The sequence below is a fragment of the Chrysochloris asiatica genome, unplaced genomic scaffold (genome assembly GCF_000296735.1).
Source record: "Chrysochloris asiatica unplaced genomic scaffold, ChrAsi1.0 scaffold00066, whole genome shotgun sequence".
Taxonomy (NCBI): domain Eukaryota; kingdom Metazoa; phylum Chordata; class Mammalia; order Afrosoricida; family Chrysochloridae; genus Chrysochloris; species Chrysochloris asiatica.
Window position 1 is genome coordinate 10,410,877 of NW_006408584.1, and position 26,177 is coordinate 10,437,053.

Sequence of the window (26,177 nt, forward strand, 5' to 3'; positions counted from 1 at the left end):
CCAATGAGGTCTAGTAGCTTTTTTACTGAGGGTTTCTATATATAGGATCATATCGTTATAAAGCCATTTTTGAAGTACTGAGTATGTAAGGCTGAGTTGGGAAATTCTTTTGTTATGGATAATATCACCTAAAAATGTTTCTTTTTTGTTTTAATATTAATTTTTTTTTTATGAAAGGTTAAAATATGTACTCAATGTTTTCTCATGATTGTACTATCTTGGTAACCTGATACACAGCGTATTATCAGTGAAGTTTATGGAAATGTTTTATTTTACCAGAGGTTAAAAAAAATTTTTTTTTCTTCTTGTAGATGTTATCAGGCCAATTCACAACTTTTGACCCGTTGTAATCTCTCGCTTTAACTGAGACAAATAACTGAGACACAATGATGTGACAGAAAAAAGATAGATAGATAGATAGATAGATAGATAGATAGATAGATAGATAGATAGATAGATATCAAGAATTTCTACCACCTATTTTGGTGACGTTCCTGGGAAATACACAGAGGCAGGAGGTTAGTTTACATAAAAGTACATGATTTACCATTTCATGATGTTCTTTTTTGTCTTCTTATTTATATTTTCCAAAGTCAGAGATCACCCCCTCAATATTCAATTGTGCTTTGAAAAAATATTGAATCATTATTGGAGAACAAGATGTGTTCTATCATACAGATACACCTTTTTGATTGTCTGGTTCCCACTTTTCTCTAATTTTCATCTGTGAACTGAAATGACTCTTTGTTTACTGCTACTGGAAGATTTAAAAATTAGATGTCCTGAGAAATTGGCAGCAGTGTGCAATTTTTTTTTTTTTTTTGGTACAGTGGTTAAAACAATCTGTTTCTAACCAAAAGGTCAATGGTTTGAACTCATCAGCTGCTCTGTGAAAAAAAGATGTGGCAGTCTGCTTCTATAAAGATTTATAGCCTTGAAAACCCTATGGGGACAGTTCTTCTCTTAAAGGGTGACTATGAGTCAGAATCAATTAGATGGTGTTTGTTAGGCTTGCTTTAGAGGACATTGGTGATTCAGTGGTAGAATTCTCCCCTTCTGTGTGTAAAACCTGGAATCTGTTCCCGTCCACTATACCTCAAGTGCAGCTACCACCCATATACCAGTTGAGGCTTGTGTGTTGGTATTATGTGAAACAGGTTTCATCAGGGCTTGCAAACTAAGTGGAACTAGAAAGACCTAAGCATCTACTTTCAGCTACCAGCCAATTAGAACCCTATGGATCCCAATAGTTTGATCTGAAAATAAACATGTGGATGGCTCAGGCCCCAGCAGTGTTGTGTACGGGGTAGTGATAAGTCAGGGGAAACTCTATGGCAGTTAATAGCAACAATGAAGTGTGTATTGGGATTATTTAGTCTTGATTTAACATCTACTTGCCACATAGATAAAGATCCTTAGTATCACTGTGGAGTTAGGCATTGGGCTGCTAACTGCAAGGTCAGTTGATCAAACTACCATTGTCTTTTCTGGTGCTAAATGAGACTATCTGCTCCCGTTAAGATTTTTATGAAGTCCTAGTGTGACACTGCAGGTTAACATACTGGACTGCAAGGTTGGTTTGAACTGTAAGGTTGGCAGTTCAAACCCATAGACAGTGTCGCTATGAGTTGGAACCGACTTGACAGCACGTAACAGCTACAACAACCAAGATTTATATATGGTCACTATGAGTTGGAATTGAGTTTGTGTGGTTTTGATTTGCCACATTGTATACAATGAAATCCCAGTATTGAAAAAGAGCGGACATCCCAGAATGAAAACAAAACCAGCATATACAAACCTCTAATGGTGACTTTAAATAACAGATGTAGGAAAAGATAATATGATGTTGAAAATACATCTGTGAACCCTTGAGCACTGTGGAACCTTCTTCTGTCAATCTGTTGATTGCTTTGCAGTTTAACTCCACGGCTAAGCAGCTGATAGAATGGGATAAGCCTCCTGTTCCAGGGGTAGATGCTGGAGAATGTACCTCAGTGGCAGCCCAGAGCAGCACTGCTCCAAAGCACTCCGACACCAAGAAGAACACCAAAAAGCGGCACTCCTTCACCTCCCTCACCATGGCCAACAAGTCCTCCCAGGCGTCCCAGAACCGCCACTCCATGGAAATCAGCCCTCCTGTCCTCATCAGCTCTAGCAACCCCACGGCTGCTGCTCGCATCAGTGAACTTTCTGGGCTTTCCTGTAGCGCCCCTTCTCAGGTAAGTCATCCAAAAGGTAAGTCAACCACATGCTTTGCAGTTCAAATTCACCAGTTCAAATTCTTGGAAACCCTATACAGGGTCACTATAAGTCGTAATTGACTAGAAGGCATTTAACAACAAGGTCTGGGGCACTGTTTTGTACTGTTGTGCATAGGGTCTCAATGAAGTTAGAACCGATTCTACATCACCTAACAGCAACAGTTATACCCCCAAGAAGCCTAGTGACACTGTAGAATAAGCACTGGGCTGCTAAACACAAGGTCAGCAGTTTAAACTCACTAGCTGCTTCTCTGGAGAAAGACTACACTTTCTGTTCCCATAAAGATTTATAGCCTTGGAAACCCTATACAGGGTTGTTATCAGTTGGAATGGACTTGATAGCAGTGGGTTTTGGGGCATTACACCCCTGTGAACATAGACAGTATATAGTACTAAGATAATCTGAAAGTTTCAAAGCTAAAGATTTTTGAGTAAGGCTCTGATTAAAGGGGTGGTAACAGTGGCCATTCACTTAATAGAAAATTGAGTCATTTTCTTTTTTATTTTTATTGTATGACTTAACAGCATTTGCACAATGATGTTTTCTTGAAGTAAAAGACAGTGATGACTCAGAAAGAAAGAGCTTTAAAAAAATAGTTACTACATTGGGCAATAGGTAAAAATTACAAGAGAAAGGAAGATAAACTTAACCTTGCATCTTTTGAAGAGAACTCAGCAGTCAGGTATGAGCATGTCTTGTCTGATGCTGACACCCAAGAGCTGAAGGCTATAAAAGTAGAGCTATTTTTGTTTTAGTTTGGGTAGCTTAGGAAACAAAGCTCTTTCTGTATTTCATAAAAACAATTTCCCCTTCAACCATTCCACCCCTCCTCCCATATCCCAGCTCTGTCTGTGTTCAGTGGTAGTGTGTTGCCTCTGGGAGAATTTATTTCTAGAAAAGGATAGGAGTTATTTGAAGCGTACCCTGATTTCGACAGCCTAGGTTTATAGAAAACATGAGGGTACTGTATACCTCGGAGGGAGCCACAGTCCACTATCAAGCACTGAGTATGTGTCTAGGTGTGGCTCTGTGGAATAACGCACTGAACTGCAAGGTCAGTTTGAACCACAGATCAGTGGTTCAAACTCACCAGCCACTCCTTGGAAACCCTTTACAGGGTCACTATGAGTCGGAACTGACTGGACAGCACTTAACAACAATGATGTATATAACACATGACCTGTAAGCACGCTCCTAACCAAGGAGATCAGTATATAAGGGAAAATGGTTCCCAAGACTGCTTAATACAGGGCTCTTCTTCTCCCCTGCCCAGCAAAGGACTTCTCAGAAGATCTGATTGAGACCCATTAATGAATGTCTCCAGATATGAGCACAAGTTTTGGGTTCCTTTTTATTACTTGTGATTACCTCTACCCTTAACTTTTTTTAACCTTTTCTCTGTCTTTTATTAGTGGGGATTATCTTTGGTTGTATTAGTAGAAAATCCAAAATTGGGGGCCTAAAGAAGTTAGTGTTCACTTCTCTTCAAATGAAATCCAGACATAGGGAGTTCAGGGTTGTTATGATAGCTCCATAAGTCCTTAAGGACCAGGCACTCCACCATATGGGGAGAGCCTTAGCCTTGTGTTTCTTTATGGTAATTACAGCTCTTAACCATCACAACTAAATACCAGGCAGATGGATGGTGAGATAAAAGGAGCAAAGGGTACTTTGCTTTTCTTATAAGTAGTTTCCTGGAAGCTGTCACACAGTATTTCTTCTTAACATGGCATTATCCTGGACTTTACTGCATGGCCATGTCTGACTGCAAAGGAAGATGCCAAATACAGTCTTTTCTTGGCTGGTCATGTAACAAGCTGGAACTAGCCAGAAAAAAAAAGACTGTTCAACACTATTCTGTTCTTGGGTTGCCATCAACCTCCACTGCTATCCTTTAAGCCTCATATCTTTATTGTTTTGCATGATTGAGTTAGAGCTTTAAATATACCTTAAGTACATGGATCTAAAACTCAGAGACTAAACCACTTCCCCAAAGTTCTCATAGTTCTTCACTGTTATTCAAGTTCTGATCTGGCTGATTCCAAAGGCTATAATCCCGGTTAAATTCTGTTTTATAATAACATTTATTATTAAGGAAAGAAAAGATAAACTCTTGAGGCCTAAATATGTGATAGGAAAAAGTAACTCATAACAGTAATCACAGTGATAATACCAGGTATGTATATGGCTGAGAGACTTCTAGTGAGATCACAAAACACCTAGAACACCACCATTTGTCTTTGAGCCCTGGAGCCATCATTTTGCCATGTGCTAGTTTCACCTTCCAGGTCATGTGACTAAAATACTATAGGATACCTATTAGCTAACTCCCATAGATAAGACTTCTCTACTTTATTTCAATGTTTTATTAATTGCCACTGGTATTTTGAATATTTAAAAGAAGGACATGTTTTTCTGGACTTGCTTTTGTATTTGGTGACTTGAGTAATGACTGAACTTTCAGATACATAAATTGGAAGATTCCTTACAAGCTGTGCTGACCAGGTGGGTCACTAGAACAGATGTGCACAGATGTCCATGATTGTCATCTGTCAAAGCTCCTGATTCTTTGAGTAACCAAGACATTTTCTCTGCTTTTCTGACCACATCCGTTATCTATTTTTTGACCTCTGCTAACCGAAGGAGAAGTTAATAATAAAGTGTTTTTATGGTATTTTGGTATTACCAGTGGCTTCAGGCGAGGCAAGAAGGTCCATCCACTCTCTAAGATTGTTCTCCCCAACACTCTCAGCTCTCTGTAGCCCTGTCTTATAGAGGAGAGCAATCTAAGTTATAATTCCATGAGAAAAGGATGAGCATAGCATCCTATTCAGGATATGCCCCATCTTCATCAGTTGAATTCTAAAATCATTCTTTGATGTCTTCTGTCTCCCTTTGACTCTAGTGGTGCTAGGACTGGCCCCATGTTAAACTGCTAGTCACCAGGATACTTTCTGTTCAGTGCTTGATTTCTGATTCAGACCTTCGAGAGCATGTGTCCAGCACTAATCCAAGACTATGAACTATTAGCAGAGCCCTAGTGTGGCACTGTAGGATAAGCACTGGACTGCTAACTGAAAGGTCATAGTTCAGACCCACCAGCCAAACCACCAGCTACTTGTAAACCCTATACAGGGCCACTGTGAGTTGAAACCAATTCAACAGCACTTAAGATGAGCTATTATTGTTAAGTGCTGTCGAGTTAGTTCTAACTCTTAGCAACCCTGTATAGGGTTTCCAAGGAGTGGCTAGTAAGTTTGAGCCGCTGACCTGGCAGTTTGAATGGCTTTGCAGTCTGGCGCATTAACCCACAGCACCACACCAGGACTCCAGCTAGTTAGTTATCTTGCATATTGCTATGAGGCTGAATGGATATCAATAAAGCTTCCAGACTAAGATGGACTACTTCCAAAAAGTGAAAATCCTATGGATCGCAATGATCTTACCCATAACCAGTGTGGGGATGGTGAAGGACTGAGTGGTATTTTGTTGTTCCCTTGTGCATGTTCCCGTGAGTTAGAGCAGAGTCAACATCAGCTAATAAACAAGAACATCCCGACTTTCAGTTTGAGGCTCATTTCATTGCCACAAGCTCCCTCGTTAGAGACACATCCTTCAATAATGAGATCATTCTCAGACATTTGTAGGATTCGGTCCAGGAAGCTGTATTTTGCTACATTCTTTTTCCCTGTCCTAAAGCTTCCTTGTTAATGATATCCACCCTGAGTTGAACTTCACCTATCTTTTAAGAAAGGCTATTTCTTTTGCATGCTTCCAACTTGCAGATGTCCTCTGAAGTGTGTATACATAAATACACCTACTTGATGTAATAAGTAAGCTATGAGTTTTATTCTAGACTGTGTACTTCCCTTTAGAAATTGATTGGAAATAGACTCTGGCTCACAGGAGAGACAGAAAATTAGGGTTTACTGAGAAACTCTTAGAGAGATCCCCTGGATCTGCTTAGGTTCATTTCTCAAGTTCATTTAATACATATACTAATAGATCCATCTTTGTTAAGGATGTGGATTCCGCACATAATGCTGGGTTTATTTGTGAAAACGGGTTATATGCTGTGATGCTGATTATTCCTAGTCTTGGTAGAGCCTAACCCAGTGGGAAACTACAAGTTTCCTTCAAGCCTTTTGGGAACTAATCTCTGATCATCTTTTTCTTAATTTACAGGGATTGAGGAATCTATGCTTGGGATCAAGTTTTTATTACAAAAAGCCTAGCATTTTTGGCATCTTATTGTGTCCTTGGGGGAAAAGGTGGCAGCCAACCATTCTCCTTCCATTTTGTATGTTGTCAATTCAGTTGTGACTCATGGCGACCCTATGTCGGGTTTCTAAGAGTGACTGGTGGGTTTGAACTGCTGACCTTCTGGTTACACATCCACTACTTATTTTGTAGTGCCACACCAGGGTTCATTCAATAGTGGATGGAAATAAACTTCCCACTTGCGTAGAAACACACACTCCTACTTTTATAGCACCAAGTCATACCACCATGTGTTGGACATAATATGCAACTTGAGTGCAATTGATCAAGTACCTGAGCACAGGCAGTAAAATGACCTGAATAACTCAATTTCTTTCTAGTAAATTAATCTTGGGTTGTATCGTGGATAAGACAACTTTGAAAACAGCCAATTTGGCTTGACATTGTTCCTTTAAAGGGTTTATAAATAATTGTCTGCTATAGACGTGTCTAGGCAGCTGTATTTTATTTATGTGTCTCTACTAAAAGGTGGAGTCATGAAAATTTATCCTGAAAATGCAAAATACTTGAAGAATTTAGCACAGGTTTAACATATTGATAGACAGCTGAGTGTTTGACCACACCCACCTTAACAGGATCCTTAGTAATTGTTAGCTGGATAGGAGCTCTGGTAGTGTAGTGGTTACGAATCGGGCTGCGAACCTTAAGGTCAGTGGTTCGAAACTACCAGCCACTCCCTGGGAGAAAGATGAGGCTTTCTACTCCTGTAAGGATTTACACCCTCGGAAACCCTGTACAGGGTCGCTATGGGTTGGAACCAACTCGAAGGCACTTAACAACAACAACAACAAGTTGAGTTCAAAGTGAAAGATCAGTTTGGTTTACAGTAGCACCCAAAATGAGGCAGTGTATTTCTGTGAAAGCCAACAACATTCAAATTCCGAATGTGAAATGTTGTTGTTAAGTGCCTTTGAGTCGGTTCCGACTCATAGTGACCCTGAAGAGGTTTCCAAGGAGCAGCTTTAACAGCCGACCTTGTGGTTCAAACTGACCTTACAGTCCAGCACATTAACCCACAGTGCCACACCAGCACTCCTTGAAATGTTGTGGTTAGGTGCCATCGAGTTGGTACCAACTCATAGCAACCCTATACAAAACAGAACGAAACATTGCTGGGTCCTGGGCCAAGCTCACAATTGTTGCCACCTTTGAGCCCATTGATATTGTCACTTTGCTAATCCATCTTGTTGGGTGTCTTCCTCTTTTTCCACTGACCCTCCGCTTTACCAAACCCTCCGCTTTACCAAACCCTCCACTTTACCAAGCAACTAGTACCTCCTGACAATATATCCAAAGTAGGAGAGACGAAGTCTGGCTAGCCTGTCCTCCAAGGAGCACTCTGGCTGCACTTCTTCCAACACAGATCATTGTTCTTTTGGCAGTCCATGGTATTTTCAATATTCTCCTTCAACACCATAACTTAAATGCATCAATTCTTCTATGATCTTCCTTATTCACTGTCCAGCTTTCGCATGCATATGAGGTTATTGAAAATACCATGGCTTGGGTCAGGCATACCTTAGTCCTCAAGCTGACATCTTTGCTCTTCAACACTTTAAAAAGGTCTTGTGCAGCAGATTTGCCTAATGTAATATGTCAGTTGATTTCTGGCTGCTGCTTCCATGAATGTTGATGGTTGATCCAAGAAAAATGAAATCTTTTACAACTTCAATCTTTTCTACATTGATAAGGATGTTATTTATTGGTCCAGCGGTGACTATTTTTGTTTTCTTTATATTGAGATGCAATCCATGCCAGAGGCTATGGTCTTTGATCTTCATCAGTATTTTAAGTCCTCTTTACTTTCAGCAAGCAAGGTTGTATCATCTGCACATCGCTACAATGAAACATTGTAGTGACCAGTACTTTATCACATGACTCCCTAGCATCTAGCAAAACTTTAAACGCCTGATACAAATTAGGTAATCAGAAAATTTGAGCTGGGTGGTGCAAGTGGTTAGCTTGCTTGCTGCTAACCAAAAAGTTCTAGATTCAAGTCCATCCAGAGTCAGAGGCATCTCAGAAGAAAAGCCTGATGACGGACTTCTGAAAAATCAGCCATTGACACTATATGGGGGAAAAACCCACAAACCTCTATGGAGCACATTTTCACTCTGACATACACATTGGGTCGCCATGATTTGGGATTGACTCAACAGGGAAGTGATTTAAATATACATTGAATAAATGAAAGAGGTTCTGTAGATAGTAGAAGGTACAGACTTTTAAAAAATAAAATAAAAACAGATTTTTCTTCCCAAGAATCATCTGTTATATTATATGTAGTATATTAACGTATTTTTCCTTTTGTCTTGGCAGGTTCATATAAGTACCACTGGGTTAATTGTGACCCCACCCCCAAGCAGTCCCGTGACAACTGGTCCTACATTTACTTTCCCATCAGATACCCCCTACCAAGCCGCCCTCGGAGTGAGTATAGTTTCTCTCAACTTTCTTTCCTTAGGTATTTAGTCATGTGAGTCTGGCACACTCCACCTCTCAACACCTGCAGTTCACTGTTGGTACGCGCTACATGGGATGGATCTCTATCTTTCATCTAGTATCTGACAATCTTACAAAAAATTGGAAAGTCTCTTGCCTGCGGACTATAAAAAATTTAACAGTGACAATCAGTGGCCTGAAGCTATTAGAAGAGGTCTGAAAAAATACTTTTAACAGTCATTAAATTCAGCCTGAATTTTTAGAACCTGGTTATTTCTAACAAAAATATGTTTATAGAAATACTGAGGAAACTGGGGTCCTAGGGGCTAGGTGGTTTGCTTTGGTTCACAGAATAACTTGATACCACATCTCTACATATAGGATTCATCATTTAGGCATTTGTTTTCTTTTGATATGCCAGGAGCTCTGGTAGCATAGTGGTTATGAATCGGGCTGCAAACCGCAAGGTCAGTAGTTCGAAACTACCAGCTTCTCTGTGGGATAAAGATGAGACTTTCTGCTCCCGTAAAGATTTACAACCTCGTAAACCCTGTTCAGGGTCGCTGTGGGTCAGAACTGACTCGATGGCACTTAACAACAACAGCTGTGGCTGGCTAGATATACCTTCTGCAGCATTGGAAGACGCTCTTACATTACCACGTTGATTTTCCTTTTGAAAGCAGAGCATCTTACAGATGGAGTTTAAACACTAATTGTTTCAAAACACCCTAAAGGGGAAAATTAATAAAGGGTATTAGGACATCCAAGGGAGATAAATACAAAGAACAACACTACAGAGAGAAAATTAAAAGGGAAGAAGCAAACAAATGCAACCTTAGGTAGCAGAAACACAGTACTGTAGTTTGATTCCCTGTTTCTAAAATTGTGGTCAATAAAACTGCCAGGGACCACAGTCCTGAGACATTGCTCATCCAGCTAATGCCTTGGCTTATGCTGTTGGTCTTTCTCCCACTGCTGAATCCAGTGTAGTGATAATGAATGGGATCATTCCAGTTGGACCCTCTGCAGAGAATTTGCATTTCTATACCAGATATTCAGATTCAGACTCTACATTTAAACCAGATCTCCAGGTGATCCTTATCTATATGTAAGTATCACCTGGGAACCTGTAAGAGTCGCCTGGGGATCTTGTTAACATGTAGATTCTCATTCTGTGTATCTGGAGTGGAAATGCAAATTTCTGCCAGTGGATCAAACTGGTATGATCCTGTAACATACTACATTGCCCCACCTCCCTTATGTAAATCCCCTACAAAATATCACCTGGTTACTATGGGGCCCTCCATCACTACCTGTCAGTTTGTTTTACTGTGGTGGCTTGCATATTACTATCAGGGTGGAAGCCACCAATATTTCATCCATGGTGAACATGATTTCAGCAGGGCATCCAGAGACAGACTGGGAAGAAAAACTGCTGATGTATTTCCAAAAATTAGCCAGTGAATTCCCTATGGATCGCTACAGACTAATGTTCAGTGTAATGTTGGAAGGTGAGTCCCTAAGTTCAAAGGCATTCAAAACACACAATGGCCACAACAGTGAATTCAAACCTATCAACAAGCATGAGCATAGTGCAGTGTTACCTTCTGTTGTGTATGGGGTGGTCTTAAACCTGAAGACAACTAACAACGTGATGTTCTTAGAGAGTAAGTTACTGGATGATGAGCTGAAACCCACCTCAGGCTTCTTATTTGATTGATTATGTGGCCATGGAAAGTTACTCAGCCTCGAAGTGCCTACCTATAAAACAAGATTAATTCCATGAACTTTTTGAAGCCTCCTCATAGTTACTACTCTGTAGAGTTTGTGCCATGTCTCAAACGTAGAAAGGGATGATTATCAGTGATTTCATTATTGGTCTCTATTAATGGTTGTCACAAGGTGAACCTGGTTTTATTCTATGGAAAACTTGAAGCTTGATCTGGATGCTTTTCTTTGTTCTCTGTATCAAGAATTCTGGAACATCTAAGCAGCTGGCTTATTTTTTGCTTGTGAGTTTTATGTTGTAAATATTGTATTTCCTTCTGCTAGAATGCTTAAACCAAATTTATAGCTGCTGCTCGCTTCCCTCCCTCCCCCAGTCAGGACCTTACAACGTATTAGTCAAAATGTTGGTTCCATCTAGTTTTACCATTTTCATTTTGCTTTTGTGTCATTTTTCTTGTTTTGTATTTATTTTGTCTTGATACATCTGAAATATAATTGAAAGCTGCCTTTGTAGCAAGTTGGGATATAAATACATGCAGTTATACCTAACTTGACTGAGTGAAACTTTTGAAAAGCTTTTATAGAGTTAAGCATGTTCTTGTATTTAAATGGAAGTTAATAATGTTCTGGTTAAAATGCTTTCATATGTTTCCTGAACTGTGATAGCTTCTCTGAGAGAGCAACTGTGTGGTGAAGGAGGAGAAGTTGTGTTTTGATTCTGCTGGGTAAAAGATGAAATGTCGTTTCCCTGAGATTCTGTGTGCTTCAGGTGTTTTGACCAAAGTCAAGTTCCATAATCAAGGAGCCCTCATGGAACAATGGGTGGAGCACTAGCCTACAACAGCAAGGTCAGCATTTCAAACTTACCAGCCACTCCTTGAGTCCTGGTGAGGAGTCCTGGTATGGTGCTGTGGGTTAATGTGCCAGACTGCAAAGTCATTTGACTCGCAAGGTTGGCAGTTCAAGCTCACCAGCCGCTCCTTGGAAACCCTATACAGGGTCACTATGGGTCGGAATCGACTCAACAGCACTTAACAACAACAACAAGCCACTCCTTGAAAGAAAGCTGTGGCAGCCTGCTCCTGAGAAGATTTACAGTCTTGGAAATACTAAGGAGCAATTCTGCTTTGTCCTACATAGTCCTGGTGTGGCACTGCAGAATAATGCACTAAAACATAAGGGTGGTTTGAGCCTCCAAGGTCAATGGTTCAAACCTACCAGCTGCTCCTGGGAAACCCTAGAGAGGGTTGCTATGAGTTGGGACTGACTCAATGGCACTTAACTAGTCAGAATTGACTTGATGGTGGGGGGTTTAAACTCCATAATCATCCTACCCTCAATCTCTGGAAGACTCTCCTTCCTTCCCTTGCCACCCCAACATTAGACACACAGCCGGTTGGTGTTTATTTCCAGATGAGTACCCTACATGAAAAAAATTCTAGCTTAATTTCTTAAGGGAATAAAAGATGGACTTTTCTGATCTGAAAATAATAATAATAATAATAATTAGAGGAAAAGACATAAGGCTGGCTGAGTGTCAAGCCTTGTGGGATAAAAAATTTGCAATATAGTAAATGGCTAGTTGCTCTTAATGGTGGGGTGACTCAAGGGCAAATCAATGGGAAAGGTCACAAGGGAGCATGAATACACCAAAAAATAATTTATATTCAACCATTTTATCCTAGGATTATATAAGTAAGCTGGCATGTTAAACAATAAGAGGTTTATTAGGCAGTAGGTCTACTGTGCCAATTTCATTTAATGAAAAACTAATTATAAACAGACACAGCTGTCATCCCCAGGAGATGTCTAGATCTCAAAGTTCCTGGTAGGTTGGCTGAAATGTTTTGGATTGAGTATATTAGGTTTTAGTGGCAAGATCTCAGTAGTATGTGCCCTCTGCATATCTCACATTAATTGTGGCAAGTTTTCTGTTTAAAATTTGAAACACTTCCTAAAGCTCTGAGCACTATTCGAGCAGTAGAATGCTTCCTTGGAGAAAGGAAACCATGTTTTTCATGGTGTCAGCTTCTAGGTCATAAATGCCACCACTAGAATAGGAGGTGAAAATGATTTCTAGTACTTTTCTCAGCAGTGGAGACTTTGCTAATTTTGTATGCAGAATGAAGTTATGAACATAGTTCCCCATACATTTCATATGCCACAGTTAAAATGTTAAATATCTACCATTATGAGCAGAGCTGTTGTCATGCTTATGTAACATAGTCATCAAACTCCATTCATAGTTGTGTTTTCTTTCAAATAAGTTTGTGGGGAGAGGAGGGTGACACTCTTAATTTTATATCTTCTGCAAAATGGCAGAAGTTTGGAGATACACAAGTAATACTCCCTGATTAGGCAGTTAATACTCTCTGATCTGTACTAGCTGAGAAGTGTTGAGCTGCAAGGCATCACCAGGTAGCCAGGACAGTAAGACCAAATACTGATTAGGGACAACTTAAAAATGCATTTCAAATACTTGTATCCTAATTTGTATGGATTTTTAAAAAAGAACAATATGCAAACACACACATATGTCCTGTGTAGAATGTGTGAGTGTGTTTGATTAAAGAAATAAAATGATGTCAGGTTCTCAGGATATCCCATATATTTAGCTCATTTGGGCCCATGTGAAGATAAAGGACAGCATGTACTATTGGTAGGATCAGTGAAGGGTTCCAAAAGCATAATGATGGGAACCCCAACTTTGGCAGTTTGAGAGGTTGAAATGGAGTCTTTGGAATTGGTAGGAGTTCTGGAAATTGGGTTGATGAGTTGGATATGACAGAAACTTCCATCAGAACAAAATGAAGAGCTTCAGTATCTCAGTGACCCAGACCTCTTGATCCACATCAAATGCTTTAAGGAGGATGTGGATGCACAGAGCATTCGTTCATTCAGTTATTCACTCAAAAATCATGTATTGGTTTATTCTCTCTGGCTGAAAGCTGTTATTGTCTCCATCAAGTTGTTTTCCTATTCATGGTGACTCCATGTGTGCAGAGTAGAACTGCTCTGCAGAGTTTTCAAGTCTCTGACCTTTCAGAAGCAGTTCAGCAGGCCTGTCTTCTGACACAGCTTGGGATAGGTTTGAACCACCAAACTTTTGGCTAATAGTCAAGCATTTAAGCCTTTACTTAGCCATTGGAACTCCTGGCTGCAAAGCTAGGTTCCAGCAACACAAAGAAGAGTATCTGCTATGCTCTAAGACATGAGAAAAGACAACTTACATAAATTATTTCTAATTTGTTAACTCCGTGTTAGAAAGTGATAGACCTTACATGATTTATACAAAGTCAATTCATTAGTATAGGGTCTCTACCGATTCAAATGTATAACAATAAATCTACGATTTATGAATAAAAATTGTCATTCATAGGTTGTTTTTAATTTTTTTAATAAACTTTTGTTGTGAATTGAGTGATAGTTTACATGTGAGAACATCGGTTTTGCCCTCATCCTATCATATTTCATTCATTTGCAATGATTCCAATCCCCTCCATGCATCATCACTCAACAGTATTTGCTTCTATTCCCTCTGGGCTTTTTGTTAATTTTTTTTTTTTTTTTTGACGTACACAAAAATACTCAGGACTATATAATCATATAAACAACCAAAGGGCTCATTCTGCAAGCCTGCCTCCTGGCCTCCAGCACTCAGTCTTTCTCTTTTCATGAGTCTAGAGTCCTCAATTGCACTCTCTCTCTCATGCCCCCATCTCTGTTTCTGTCTCTGGTGTCACTGCTTCTCTGGATAGGGTCCCACATTCCACTTGTACTCTTCTCCCTTGATGGTCCTAGGGTCCTCTGATTCTGGAATATAAAATTAACTACTCCCTCCTTTATGTTACAAAACTTCTACCTTTAGAGTTGTGACAGTCACAGTCATAATAACAATAACTCACTATGAATCAGAAGAATCCTCTCCCCGTCTCCTTTCACCAGACCCATCTAGACAAGATGAAAACTATCCAGTGGGGATTCTACCTTCCCCTGCACACTCTGAAACTAAACTTCCTCTTGAAAACTTGTAAGCCAGCCACTTTTTGCCTTTATAGCCTCCTTCCCCCTCCCCCCCCCCCCCCCCCCCCATTTTAGGTAGCCAATGTCTAAGTTACCTGTCTCTATCAACCCTGTGTACAGAGGGGATAGGTTTGTTCCTTGTTGTGAAGACTCCTTCCCTCTCAGTTGGTATTTTGAGCTACTACATTCATAAGTATAGGTTAGGTTCATCAAATTGTAGCAATTTACACTTGTTTCATCTATCAAATTTCTTTATCTTCCTCTAGTCAAGTTCTGGTCATCCAGCCATCAAAGCTAGGTCAAATGGGTACTGTCTGTCTACAAGTTTGGGAGTTCTTGTGCTTCACTCTCAGCTCTAGCCCTCTATGGCTATGTCCTTGTCCATGGGCTTAGGAGTCCCCAGGTCTCACCACACTTCAGACCAACCAGTCCTTCCTCTTCTCTATCTCATCTCCAGGTCAACGGGAGTCTATGGAATGTGGTTGAACTCAGACCATATCTTCACTGTTGCCTTTCCCCCACTTCCACTCACCAGTAGACCAGTGTAGTTGCCAGCAAGCTTACATGCCTCCTCATGTGTTCCCTTTGAGTTTCAATCTTAAACGGGGTTTCTGACCTAAATGGACTTGATTGCTTGCCTTCATAGATCCCTGGTGAACAACTTGCTAGTTGTTGTATTAGTAGATCAGACTGCCATTTTTGTTTGTCTTGCTGGTCTTTCTTTCAAGACATTCGTAGGTTTTTTTATAATTACATCTTCCTTTTATACAATCTTATAAACCTGGCTTTCCATAAAGATTATTGTTGTTGTTAAGTGCTGTGGAGTCAGTTCCGACTCTTAGCAACCCTGAATAGGGTTTCTGAGGCGTCATTGGTGAGTTTGAACCCCCGATCTACAGTCCTGTGCACTGTTCTGCAGTACCGCACCAGGACTCCATAAAGAATACAGCCATTGAAAACCCTATGGAGCATGTGAAAAATGATGACGAAAACCATCCTTCCCCAGCACACTCTACTAATGCTGGGTTCGAAAATCCATTACAGGGGCCACACAGAACTACGAGAAACCAAACTCACAGTTATGGGGTTTATTTGGGAAGTTAACAGATTAAAATTAAGGGTCAGAAATATTTAGGGCATAGTTGTTTCAGTCAGGACAGCCTCTCCTCTACTGAACCCACAGGAAGGCCTCTCTCTGCCTGGCCAGTGTTACAAAGGTCTTTTAGGGATACTGATAAAGGCCCACAAGACACACCACACCACTATAAGCCCCAGCCTGAAGGCACTCAGCTTTAACTTCCCCCAGTTAAGTACCTGGATGTACCCCACACTACCCGTAAGCCTCCTTTCAAAGTCACTGAGTTTTACTTGTTCTGTGGACTGGGAAACCCATAACTCTGTCTCTTGCTCTGGCTCATGGTTCTGCTGCCGCTGCTGCTACTACTTCTCCCATGTTGCAGCTTTCAGTCCCTGAATGGAGGACGTTCAATGCACAGGGATCTTGAGGTCCAAGGGACATGCTCCACTCCTAGCTCTTTTTCTGTGATGGCTGTGAGATTCCTCCCTTCCTGCTTCCTGAGAATGGCTCATTGTAAACCCAACAAGATGGTAACGTTGACCAATCACCTCATTAGATTCCCAAGTGTTTACAATCACAATCCTACCTTCGCCCACCTTCTCTTCTTACCCAGACCCATCAGGAGAAAGTCATTTGGTGGGAGTTTACAAGGTTTTACAAAGACTATGGCTAGAAGAGACATGAAATAATTCACTACACAGCAGAGCAGTTCTAATCTGACACACGTAGGGTCAACATGAGTCAAAATCAACTCACTGACATCTTTTAAGTGCAAAGTAATTGCCATTTTATGCTAAATTTTAAACAATCCTATTAGGTTAACAAAATAACAAAATGTGTTTGCTGCAGGTAAGAAGTACGTCTTAACATAGATAGGGTGCCACTGTGAAATAAAGGCAGATCTCGGGGTCAGCTCCGGGTGAATGCAATGTGGTTTGCTTTGTATAAATTTCAGGTTTTGCAGGATAGCAGACTGCCTGAAGCACAATACACAGCAGATTACCTTTTGAACTTCCACATCACCAGATTATTTCAGTTTGTTGTTTATAAAACAGTCCACACACAGTACTTCCTAGTCTGTCACAGCCCTGGACACAGGACAGCACTATCATTTTACCACCCACTCAGGGCAGAACAACATCTAGGAATCTGATTTGAATCAGATTTTCTTTTGTGGTCTTTTTCCATGTACTTATATATACATGAGCTCACATGCACATACAAGTACACATAGACATACTTCCCCAAAGACCCTTACCCCAGCATTTGGAAGAAAACCTGCCCAATTTTATTAAGACCACCGAAGCTCTGGTAGCGTAGTGGTTATGAATTGGGCTGCTAACCTGAAGGTCGGCAGTTCGAAACTACTAGCAGTTCCGTGGGAGAAAGATGAGGCGTTCTGCTCCCGTAAAGATTTACAGCCTCGGAAACCCTGTGCAGGGTCACTATGAGTCGGAATTGACTCCACGGCACATAACAACAACAACAACACTTCTGTCAAATGAGCCCTGTAGATGCAGTGCTCTCAAATGCTAACTGAAAGATTGACAGTTCAAACAACCCATCATAGTCGTCTCGAAAACCCTATGGGTCAGTCATATTCTTATATGGGGTCACTATGAGTTGGAACTGGCTGGTGGGCACATAGTAATATAAACAACATGCTTCAATCATAAAAAGAAAAGTATAACTACAATTTGTCTCAGGTTCAGCTTTTTAGAAAGATTTCAGAAAATCCTTTATGGCACATTTCAAATGCCTGCTAGTTGTTAACTATTTGTAAAAATAATGTCCATGGAACATTTCTTTGCTATCCTTTTTAATATGAAAGGTAACCTTTCTTTGTACATACAAAGGTAATTTCATCTTTCTTCTTAGAGGAAACAAGTGTACTGAAGATAAAGTATAATGTTGTTAAGTGCCATTGAGTCATTTCTGACTCATAGCAACCTTGTGTAGGGCTTCCAAGGAGCAGCTGGTGAGTTTGAACTGCTGACCTTGTGTTTAGCAGTCCAGTGCTTATCGTACAGTACCATACCAGGACTTCTAAGATATAACATGTGATTTTCACTTCCTTTTCTCTTGAAAACTAAATTTTCCTTAGAGTGTAAAATGGGGCTTTTCAGTCACTCCTAGCTCCTGACTTGTTGAGCACTTTCTGTGTCCTGCCTTTTGATAAGTCATGCTATTTTCAGATTTGGGCTTTTAGAAAAATTTCAATGAAAATCAACTTAGTGGTCATTTTACAGTTTCTCTGTATGAGGGGAATTAAGCAAATTTGTGGGAAAATAGAATGAAAAGATAATGAATTTTTTTCACAAACTCTTTGACGTGCCCTTGCATGTCCCTCTATGTATAATCTAGACTTGTTAACTCATCCATAAAGCCACTGAACCACCGAGGTCACATTTGCTGACTGCTTTACTGGAGTCATCTTCATTTTTTTTTCTACTATGTCACTGAGAAGAGGCCAAATGCAATGCGTGCTTGGCCTTTTCCTGGTTAAAGGCATTGAGTCAGTGTACCGAATCATAATGCACAACAGAATGATACATTGCCTGGCCCTGGGCCAACCTAACAATTGTTGCTACACCTGAGCTCATCACTGCTGCCATTGTGCCAATCCATCTCATTGGGGGTCTTCCTCTTTTTCCACAACACTCCACTTTACCAACCATGGTATTCTTCTGCAGTGAATGGTCTCTCCTGACAATATGTCTAAAGTATGAGAGGTGAAGACTGGCCATCCTGGCTTCCAAGGAACACTGGCTGTACTTCTTTCAACACAGATCTATTTGTTCTTTTTAGGCAGACCATGGTATTTTCAACATTCTCCTTCAATACTATAACTGAAATGCATCAACTCTTCTACAGTCTTCTATATTCACTGTCCAATTTTCACAAGCATATGAGGTTATTGAAAATACCATGGCTTGGGTTAGGTGCACTCTGCTCCTTAAACTGACATCTTTGCTCTTCAACACTGCAAATCTGCAGCAGATTTGCCTAATGCAGTGCGTCGTTTGATTTCTTGACTGCTGCTTCCATGAGTGTTGATGATAGACGGAGCCAAATGAAGTCTTTTACAACTTCAGTCTTTTCTCCATTTATATGGTTGTTGTTTATTGGTTCAGTAGTGAGAGGATTTTTGTTTCTGTTACATTGAGATGCAACCCATACCAAAGGCTGTTGTCTTTGATCTTCATCAGGATGCATTTTAAGTCCTTTTTACTTTCAGCAAGTGAGGCTGTATCATCTACATATTACAAATTGTTAATGAAGTCTTCCTCCAATCCTGGTGCCACATTTTTCTTCATATAATTCAGTTTCTCAGATTATTTGCTCAGCATACAGATTGAATAAGTATGGTGAAAAAATATAACCCTGACACACACCTTTCCTAATTTGAAACCATTTGATGTTCCCTTGTTCTGTTCGAACAATTGCCTCTTGGTCTATGTACAGGATCCTCATGAGCACCATTAAGTGTTACGGGAAACTCATACTTCACAATGCTGTCCATAGCTTGTCATGATCTACACAGTCAAAAACCTTTGCATAATCAATAAAGCACAGGTAAATATTTTTCTAATATTCTCTGCTATCAGCCATGATCCATCTGACATCAGCAGGGATGTCCCTCATTCCATGTCCCTTTCTGAATCTGGCTTGAACGTCTGGAAGTGCTCTGTCAATATATGGTTGCAGCCGTTTTTGTACTTCCTTTAGTAAAATTTTACTTGCATAGGATATCAGTGATAGTGTCTGATGATTTCCACATTCCATTGGGTCACCGGTCTTTGGAATGGGCACAAATATGGATCTCTTCCAAGTCATTTGGCCAGGAAGTTGTCTTCCAAATTTCTTGGCATAGATGAGTGAGTGCCTATAGAGCCTCATCAGTTTTTTGATAGATTTCAGTTTGTATTTCATCAGTTCCCGGTGCCTTGTTTTTTTTTCCAGGGCTTTCAATGCACCTTGTACTTCTTCCTTCAGGAATCTTGATCATATGCTACGTCTTGAAATGGTTGAACATCGACCATTTATTTTTGGTACAGTCACTGTCTTCCTTATGCCTTTTTTTTTTTGATGCTTTTTGCATCATTCAATATTGTGTTCATATAATCCTTGAATACCGCAAGTCGAGGTTTGAGTTTTAAACACGACCCCACTGCTGTGGAGTCCATTCCAACTCATAGTGACCCGATAGGGCAGAGCAGAACTACTCCTTAAGTTTCTCAAATTGTAAATATTAACAGGAGCAGAAGGAGTCATCCTTCTCCCACAAAGCCACTGGTGTGCTTGAACTGCCGACCTTATGGCTAGTAGCTTATCCCACAGCACCACCAGGACTCAGCCCCTAAGCCCTACAACATTCATGTTTGCAGGGTTCAAATAAATCCACATGCTCAAGTGTTCTGTGTGGAGAATCTGACTTTTTCATGACTTGCGTAGTCCATGTTAGTACTTTGTAAACAGCTCTGCACCTTATTTATTTCTGCAGTAAGTGTTCTGTTACCACTTCAGCTACAGTGTGGGAAAACTCCTTGCTGAAAATCACTTTTGCAAAAATAATGAAATAGAATGTGTGAAACAGTTGCAATGTATAAATAGAAACTTTGGAATTTTTTTTTACTCAGTTAATTTTGTTTCTAGAACTATGCAAATTAGCTGGCAGATGAGGTAAATCTTGATATTAATATTTTTACTCAAGAAAATAGAGGTAAAATGACTGTTAAGAACTATATTAAGAGATCAAATGAGATATATTAGAGATAAAATGACTTATGAACTATATTAAGGAAACACTCAACTTTTCTTATTTATATGCTGATATGTACAAACTATTTGTGAGAGTTCTGGTGGCATGGTAGTTAAAGTGCTTGCTACTACCTGAAAGATCAGATATTCAAACCCACTCTGAGGGATAAGGATGTGGCAGTCTGCTTCCATAAAGGTTTACTGGCTTCAAAACTGTATGAGGCAGTTCTACTATGTCCTATAAGTTCCCTATGAGTTGTAGTAAACTTGGCAGCATTGGTTTGGTTTGGTATGTGGTTTTTAAGTGCTGTCGTGTTGGTTCAGACTCATAGCTACCTTGTGTAGTGTTTCCGAGGAGCAGCTGGTGAATTTGAACCTCCAACTCTGTGGTTCAGACCGACCTTGGGGTCCAGTGTATTTTCCCACAGTGCCACATCAGGTTTGGTATGTTGTCCTTGTTATTAAGTGTTGTAGAGTTGGTTCTGACTCATAGCAACACTGTATAGGATTTCCAAGGAGCAGCTGGTGGATTTGAACCACCGACCTTGCAATCCAGTGCTTATCCTACAGTATCACACCAGAACTCATAAGTTTGATATTTGTTGTTAGTGCTGTCGAGTCGATCCCAATCCATAGCAACCCAGTATAAGGTTTCCAAGGAGAAGCTGGTGAGCTTGAACCACCAACCTCACAGTTCGAATGACTTTGCAGTGTGATGCATTAGCCCACAGTGCCACACCAGGACTCCAAGTTCGATATAGAGGCTATTTAACCTGAACCCTGACCTCAGCCTCCCCAAAATAGATGTGAAAACAGAATCAAAGGAGAAATATGGAGAATGCACTTAGAAAAACATTAAATAGCCTCTGTATCAAACTTTAATGTTTTTCTAGGTACATTCTCCATATTTCTCCTTTGATTCAGATTTTACATCTAGTGTCTCAAAGATTTTGGGAGGCTGAGGTCAGGGTTCAGGTGGTCTTTGTTTGCCTGTTTTCCCAGGAGTTTCAGAATACATACCTTAAAGAATTATCTGGGGTTTATAGATAAGAAGGTAACAATTGCTCCATTTATTTTCAAAAGGCATGGAACCCTGTAGGCAGAACCCCATTAGGCTGATGCCCATAAAGAAACCAGCAGCTTTTCACTGGCATACTTGTTAAAGATTACTGTCCTTGATAGGACTAAATTTCAAAAGCTGGCAAATCAAGAGAAGAGTAAACAAAAGAATCAACAATATAGTCCAGTGACTTTGGCTTGCAATTGTTTGGCCTTTTTGGAGAACAGGCATCAAAGGAAATTTTCTTCTGAAGGAGGGATTTGAGATAAAGTACAGCTAGTTTGTTTTGTGTTGTGTTTAAGTTTCAGGTTACAGAAACAATCACAAATTATTTCTGAGCAAGTAGTACAACATTGTAGCCACCCCTTTGAAAAGGGTTTGGATTCTTGTCCAAGTTTGTACTTTTAAAAAATGCTATTAATCTTAAAAGTACATGCAATTGTTTCTTCTTTTTTTTTTTTTTTTCTTTCCCTCTTCTCAAGGGTGATTAATTTACCTGTTTGCTCAAGAGGTTGCGGTGGCTTTAAGATCATAAAGCAGAGTAAGAGATGAATAAAAAGGGGGCTTTCAGAGGAGGGAGCCTGCTGATTCTGTTCTGTGTGGATACCATTAAAAGTGTTTTCCATGGATTTCTGATTCCTTTTCCTTCCCACCTTCAGTAAAAGATATAAATAAATATTGTGTTCCTTCTCCCCCCCCATTTCTTTCTTCCAGACTATGAACCCTCCTCTCCCCCCACCCCCACTACTGGCTGCCACTGTCGCCTCCACACCACCAGGTGCTGCTGCATCTGGAGTAGGGCCGAGGCCCGCAGCGGGATCCACTGACCAGATTGCACATTTACGGCCCCAGAGTCGCCCCAGTGTGTAAGTGAGGGGGTCATTTATTACTGCTCATATGTTCCTTTAAAACTAAGTCCAAACAGCAGAGGTAGAGAAACACCATTCTGATGGGAGCTGGTGACAGGCTTATGGCCCACCAAACAAGTTTGTGTTCTGCAAACCTCCACACAGCCACGCATATAATTAGGAAACTGCTGAAACAAAATGGGTTTAATGCATGAGCTTGCGGGGGCAGCCATCCTGCTGAGTGAAAGTCTTTCGTAGTGTAGGGCAGCATAGCTGTTTTCTTCCCCACAATATCATATATGGATACAACTGCGTCTTTGCACAACTGCGATTTCAGCTGTTTTCTGTCATTTTTATTCCTTGCATTAGGATACTTAAGAACAGGAAGATTTTTCACACACATCAGATCTTGTTGAAGTAAGCATGTGAAAAGCTGTTAAGTCCCCAGCAGTTAGTAGCCCCCCGCAAATCTAAGTGTCTTATTCAGTTTACTGATGGCAGAATACAGCTACATTTCTGTGGGTCCTTCAGTGTGTGGTTTTTTTTTTTTCATTAATTGTTTAGAACAGTACAGGTAGACACTGTAGGTTAGTGTTGCCTAGTTTCCTTGTGTAGGTGGGCACAGTCCGCATGCATTGTGGGGTGGTTTTGTGTTCTCTATGCTGCAGATAGACCTCCTTTTCCTTTAACTTTTTCTAATTCTGTGTCTTTCCTGGTCAAGCACACAAATAGGTGCAGCCTGAGCTTCTAGGTTTGGCTTGTGTGTGGAAGACAGCATGTGTTACTTCCCAATGGACTTCATACCATATGTCCTCATTTGGGGCTACTTCCCAAACCTAACAAGTGCTATTTGAAGAGCTCTATTTTCCCAGTGGGCAAGTTAGGCACTCTCAGAAGCTGCATTAATTCTTTCACATCACTTGAATGCCATTTGGTGGGCTAGTCACTTTCACACTGGGAGGGCAGGATTCAACAGTTCTTAGTCAGAAAGCATTATGCCTTTTTAAATGGAGACAGCAAAACAAATTTGTTTCACTGAAGTGCTACCTGTAAGTTCTAGGGTTAAACTAAAACAATGAAGACTTTGTACCAAGGAAATTTTTGGAGTATCTTGGGGTTTGTCTGTTATTTAACCTGAAATCAAATATTTGTTTCTATTCTAGGTATGTTGCTATATACCCGTACACTCCCCGGAAAGAGGATGAGCTGGAGCTGAGAAAAGGGGAGATGTTTTTAGTGTTTGAACGCTGCCAGGATGGCTGGTTCAAAGGGACATCAATGCATACCAGCAAGATAGGGGTTTTCCCTGGCAATTATGTGGCACCAGTCACAAGGTATGGTTTTGAATAAATGGTTTACCTAATTTTGAACAGAGAAGCTTTGTTCTTTTCCATGGTTTTCAGCCTATCCAAATTCCTTCTCATATTATAATTGCCTCTGTTACATAGCCATATCTCTATCTGCTAAAATACCTTGTAACTCTAAAATATTTCGCTTACTTTTCACATGGGTATATGTGAACTTGTACATTTCTACCGACAGGTTTTCAGTTTTTTAAAATTTATCTGTGAGTGAGAAGACTCAACTACAACACCTTTCTGCCAGAAATAAAGAGCAAAGTTTTTAATATAAACAAAACCTACATTATTAGTACTTACATGTTTATATGTAGCCCTGGTGTGATGCTGTAGAATAACCACTCGACCTCAAAATCAGTTTGAACTGCAAGATCGGCAGTTGCAACTCACCAGCGATTCCTCAGAAACCCTATATAGGGTCACTGTGAATCAGAACCAACTTGACAGCACTTAACAACAACAACAACATGTTTATATAGTACTTTACTACTTGCCAGCAAGGAAGATTTCCAAATGCACTGCATATATTAACTTGTTCTCAAATAACTCATCAACGTAGGTGTGCTATTATTTTCCCCATTTAGCAGATCAGAAAGTTGAGGCACAGCGAGATGAAATAACTTGCTTGAGATCACATAGTGAAATAGTATTCAAAGGCATGAGGTCTGGCTCAGCAGTTATTCTGTATCACTTGTAATTACATTTGAGTTCTGGTAATTAATTTTTTAGAGTACACTAACAAATAAAATTTCTTAAATATGGCATAGATTCTGCTCAACCAAGTACAAATTTGCTTCCTAGGAGACATTTGGCAAGTCTGAAGACATTTTTGGTTGTCACAATTTGGAGAGAGGAGAAGATGCTACTGGCATCTAGTGGGTAGAAGTCAGAGATCCTGGTAAACATCAATTCTCAGGACAGTTCCCTACCTAAAAGAGCTTCAGCTATACAAAATTTACTTTATTTAAAAATAATCCACCTTCTGATCACTGAGGAAAGTAGTCTGGAAAATGGAATGAAATGATCTACAATGGCATCAATTTTGAGAGAGCTCTAATTTTTAACCACTGGGCACTCAATAAATGGTCCAGGTTTAACTGTGTTCAATCATTCTTCAAACCCACTGATTAACAAATGGCTTAATGAACTGACATGTTTGTCAGCTGTTGGTTTTGCTTTATGGGTTGGCCAGCAGCCTAATCAAATGAAAATCACTATTGTTGCAGATGGTGACAGAATGTTAGTTTTAATTTGACTTGCAGATTTTATTCAATATAAACCTTCTTTTCTGTTTAAGCGAATTTCTACATTCACGAACTACTCTACCCAGAAACTGGCAGATAGACCTTCCCTAGTGTAAAAAAAAAAAAAAAAAAGCCCTAAGGGAAATGAACCCCAAAAAAATGAGTAATGAAAGAAAATATATTCATAGGATTCAAAAACAAATCATTAAGTCTCACTGTTTGTTTACTTCTGTAGAGATGTTTATTCTTTGTTATTCATCATAGTGAAAAATAAGGATGTTTGAATTAATGAGGAATATTCTGCTTGGTAGAAAGTTACATATATAGAATGATAGTTTAAATTAATTAGAATATCAAAAAGTATACAAAACGGTTGTTGTTAATTGCTGTCAGTTCTGACTCATAGCCTAATCCAAACATAATTTAATTAAATTCAGGCAATAGATATGTTTAGCACTCACCATACACCTGTGATGGGGCAAGGATTGACAGAATGGAAAAGAACCATCTTCAACCTTCAAGGAGCTCATATTTTTACCAAGCCAGCAGTATTTCATAAGTAATTTAAAAAATAAATAAAATACCACATTTTGTAATCAAGGACCAAAGTGTAAATAATCTATGGAAACAGAAAGAAAGAAAGAAATCCACATGAAACAGTAGAAACATGAAATCTTCAGCCTTAGCTATAGGTAAAACCAAAAAAAATCAAATCCATTGCAATTGAGTTGAGAACTGAAAGTAAAACTGAATTTAGTAGATTTTCTTGACTACCAGTTTTATGAAAACAGATCACCAGGCCTTTGTTCCAGAGCCACTAAGTTTGAAATGCTAGCCTTTCATTTAAAAACTAAGTGCAAACTATTTGTGCCACCCAGTGGGCCTTAGGTAAAGCCTTCTTGAAATGATGGGATTCATGCTATATTTTGAAACAAATGAGATTAATGTAGGTCAAGAAAAAAGCCAGTTCAAGAGTATATATATATATAAGGCGCTCTGGTAGCATAGTGGTTACAATTTGGGCTGTTAACCTCAAGGTCGGCAGTTTGAAACTACTAGCTGTTCCGTGGGAGAAAGATGAGGCTTTCT

General features: G+C 39.9%; 1 protein-coding gene across 1 annotated transcript in view; it reads left to right on the forward strand.

The window, feature by feature from the left end:
• Nucleotides 1–26,177, forward strand: part of SH3RF1 (SH3 domain containing ring finger 1) — a 280,420-nt gene that overhangs the window by 214,147 nt on the left and 40,096 nt on the right. Inside the window, exons 5-8 of the mRNA XM_006864534.1 lie at nucleotides 1,920–2,222; nucleotides 8,866–8,976; nucleotides 22,353–22,504; nucleotides 23,650–23,820. Coding sequence (XP_006864596.1) covers nucleotides 1,920–2,222; nucleotides 8,866–8,976; nucleotides 22,353–22,504; nucleotides 23,650–23,820 — 737 coding nt within the window. The remainder of the gene's footprint in view (nucleotides 1–1,919; nucleotides 2,223–8,865; nucleotides 8,977–22,352; nucleotides 22,505–23,649; nucleotides 23,821–26,177) is intronic.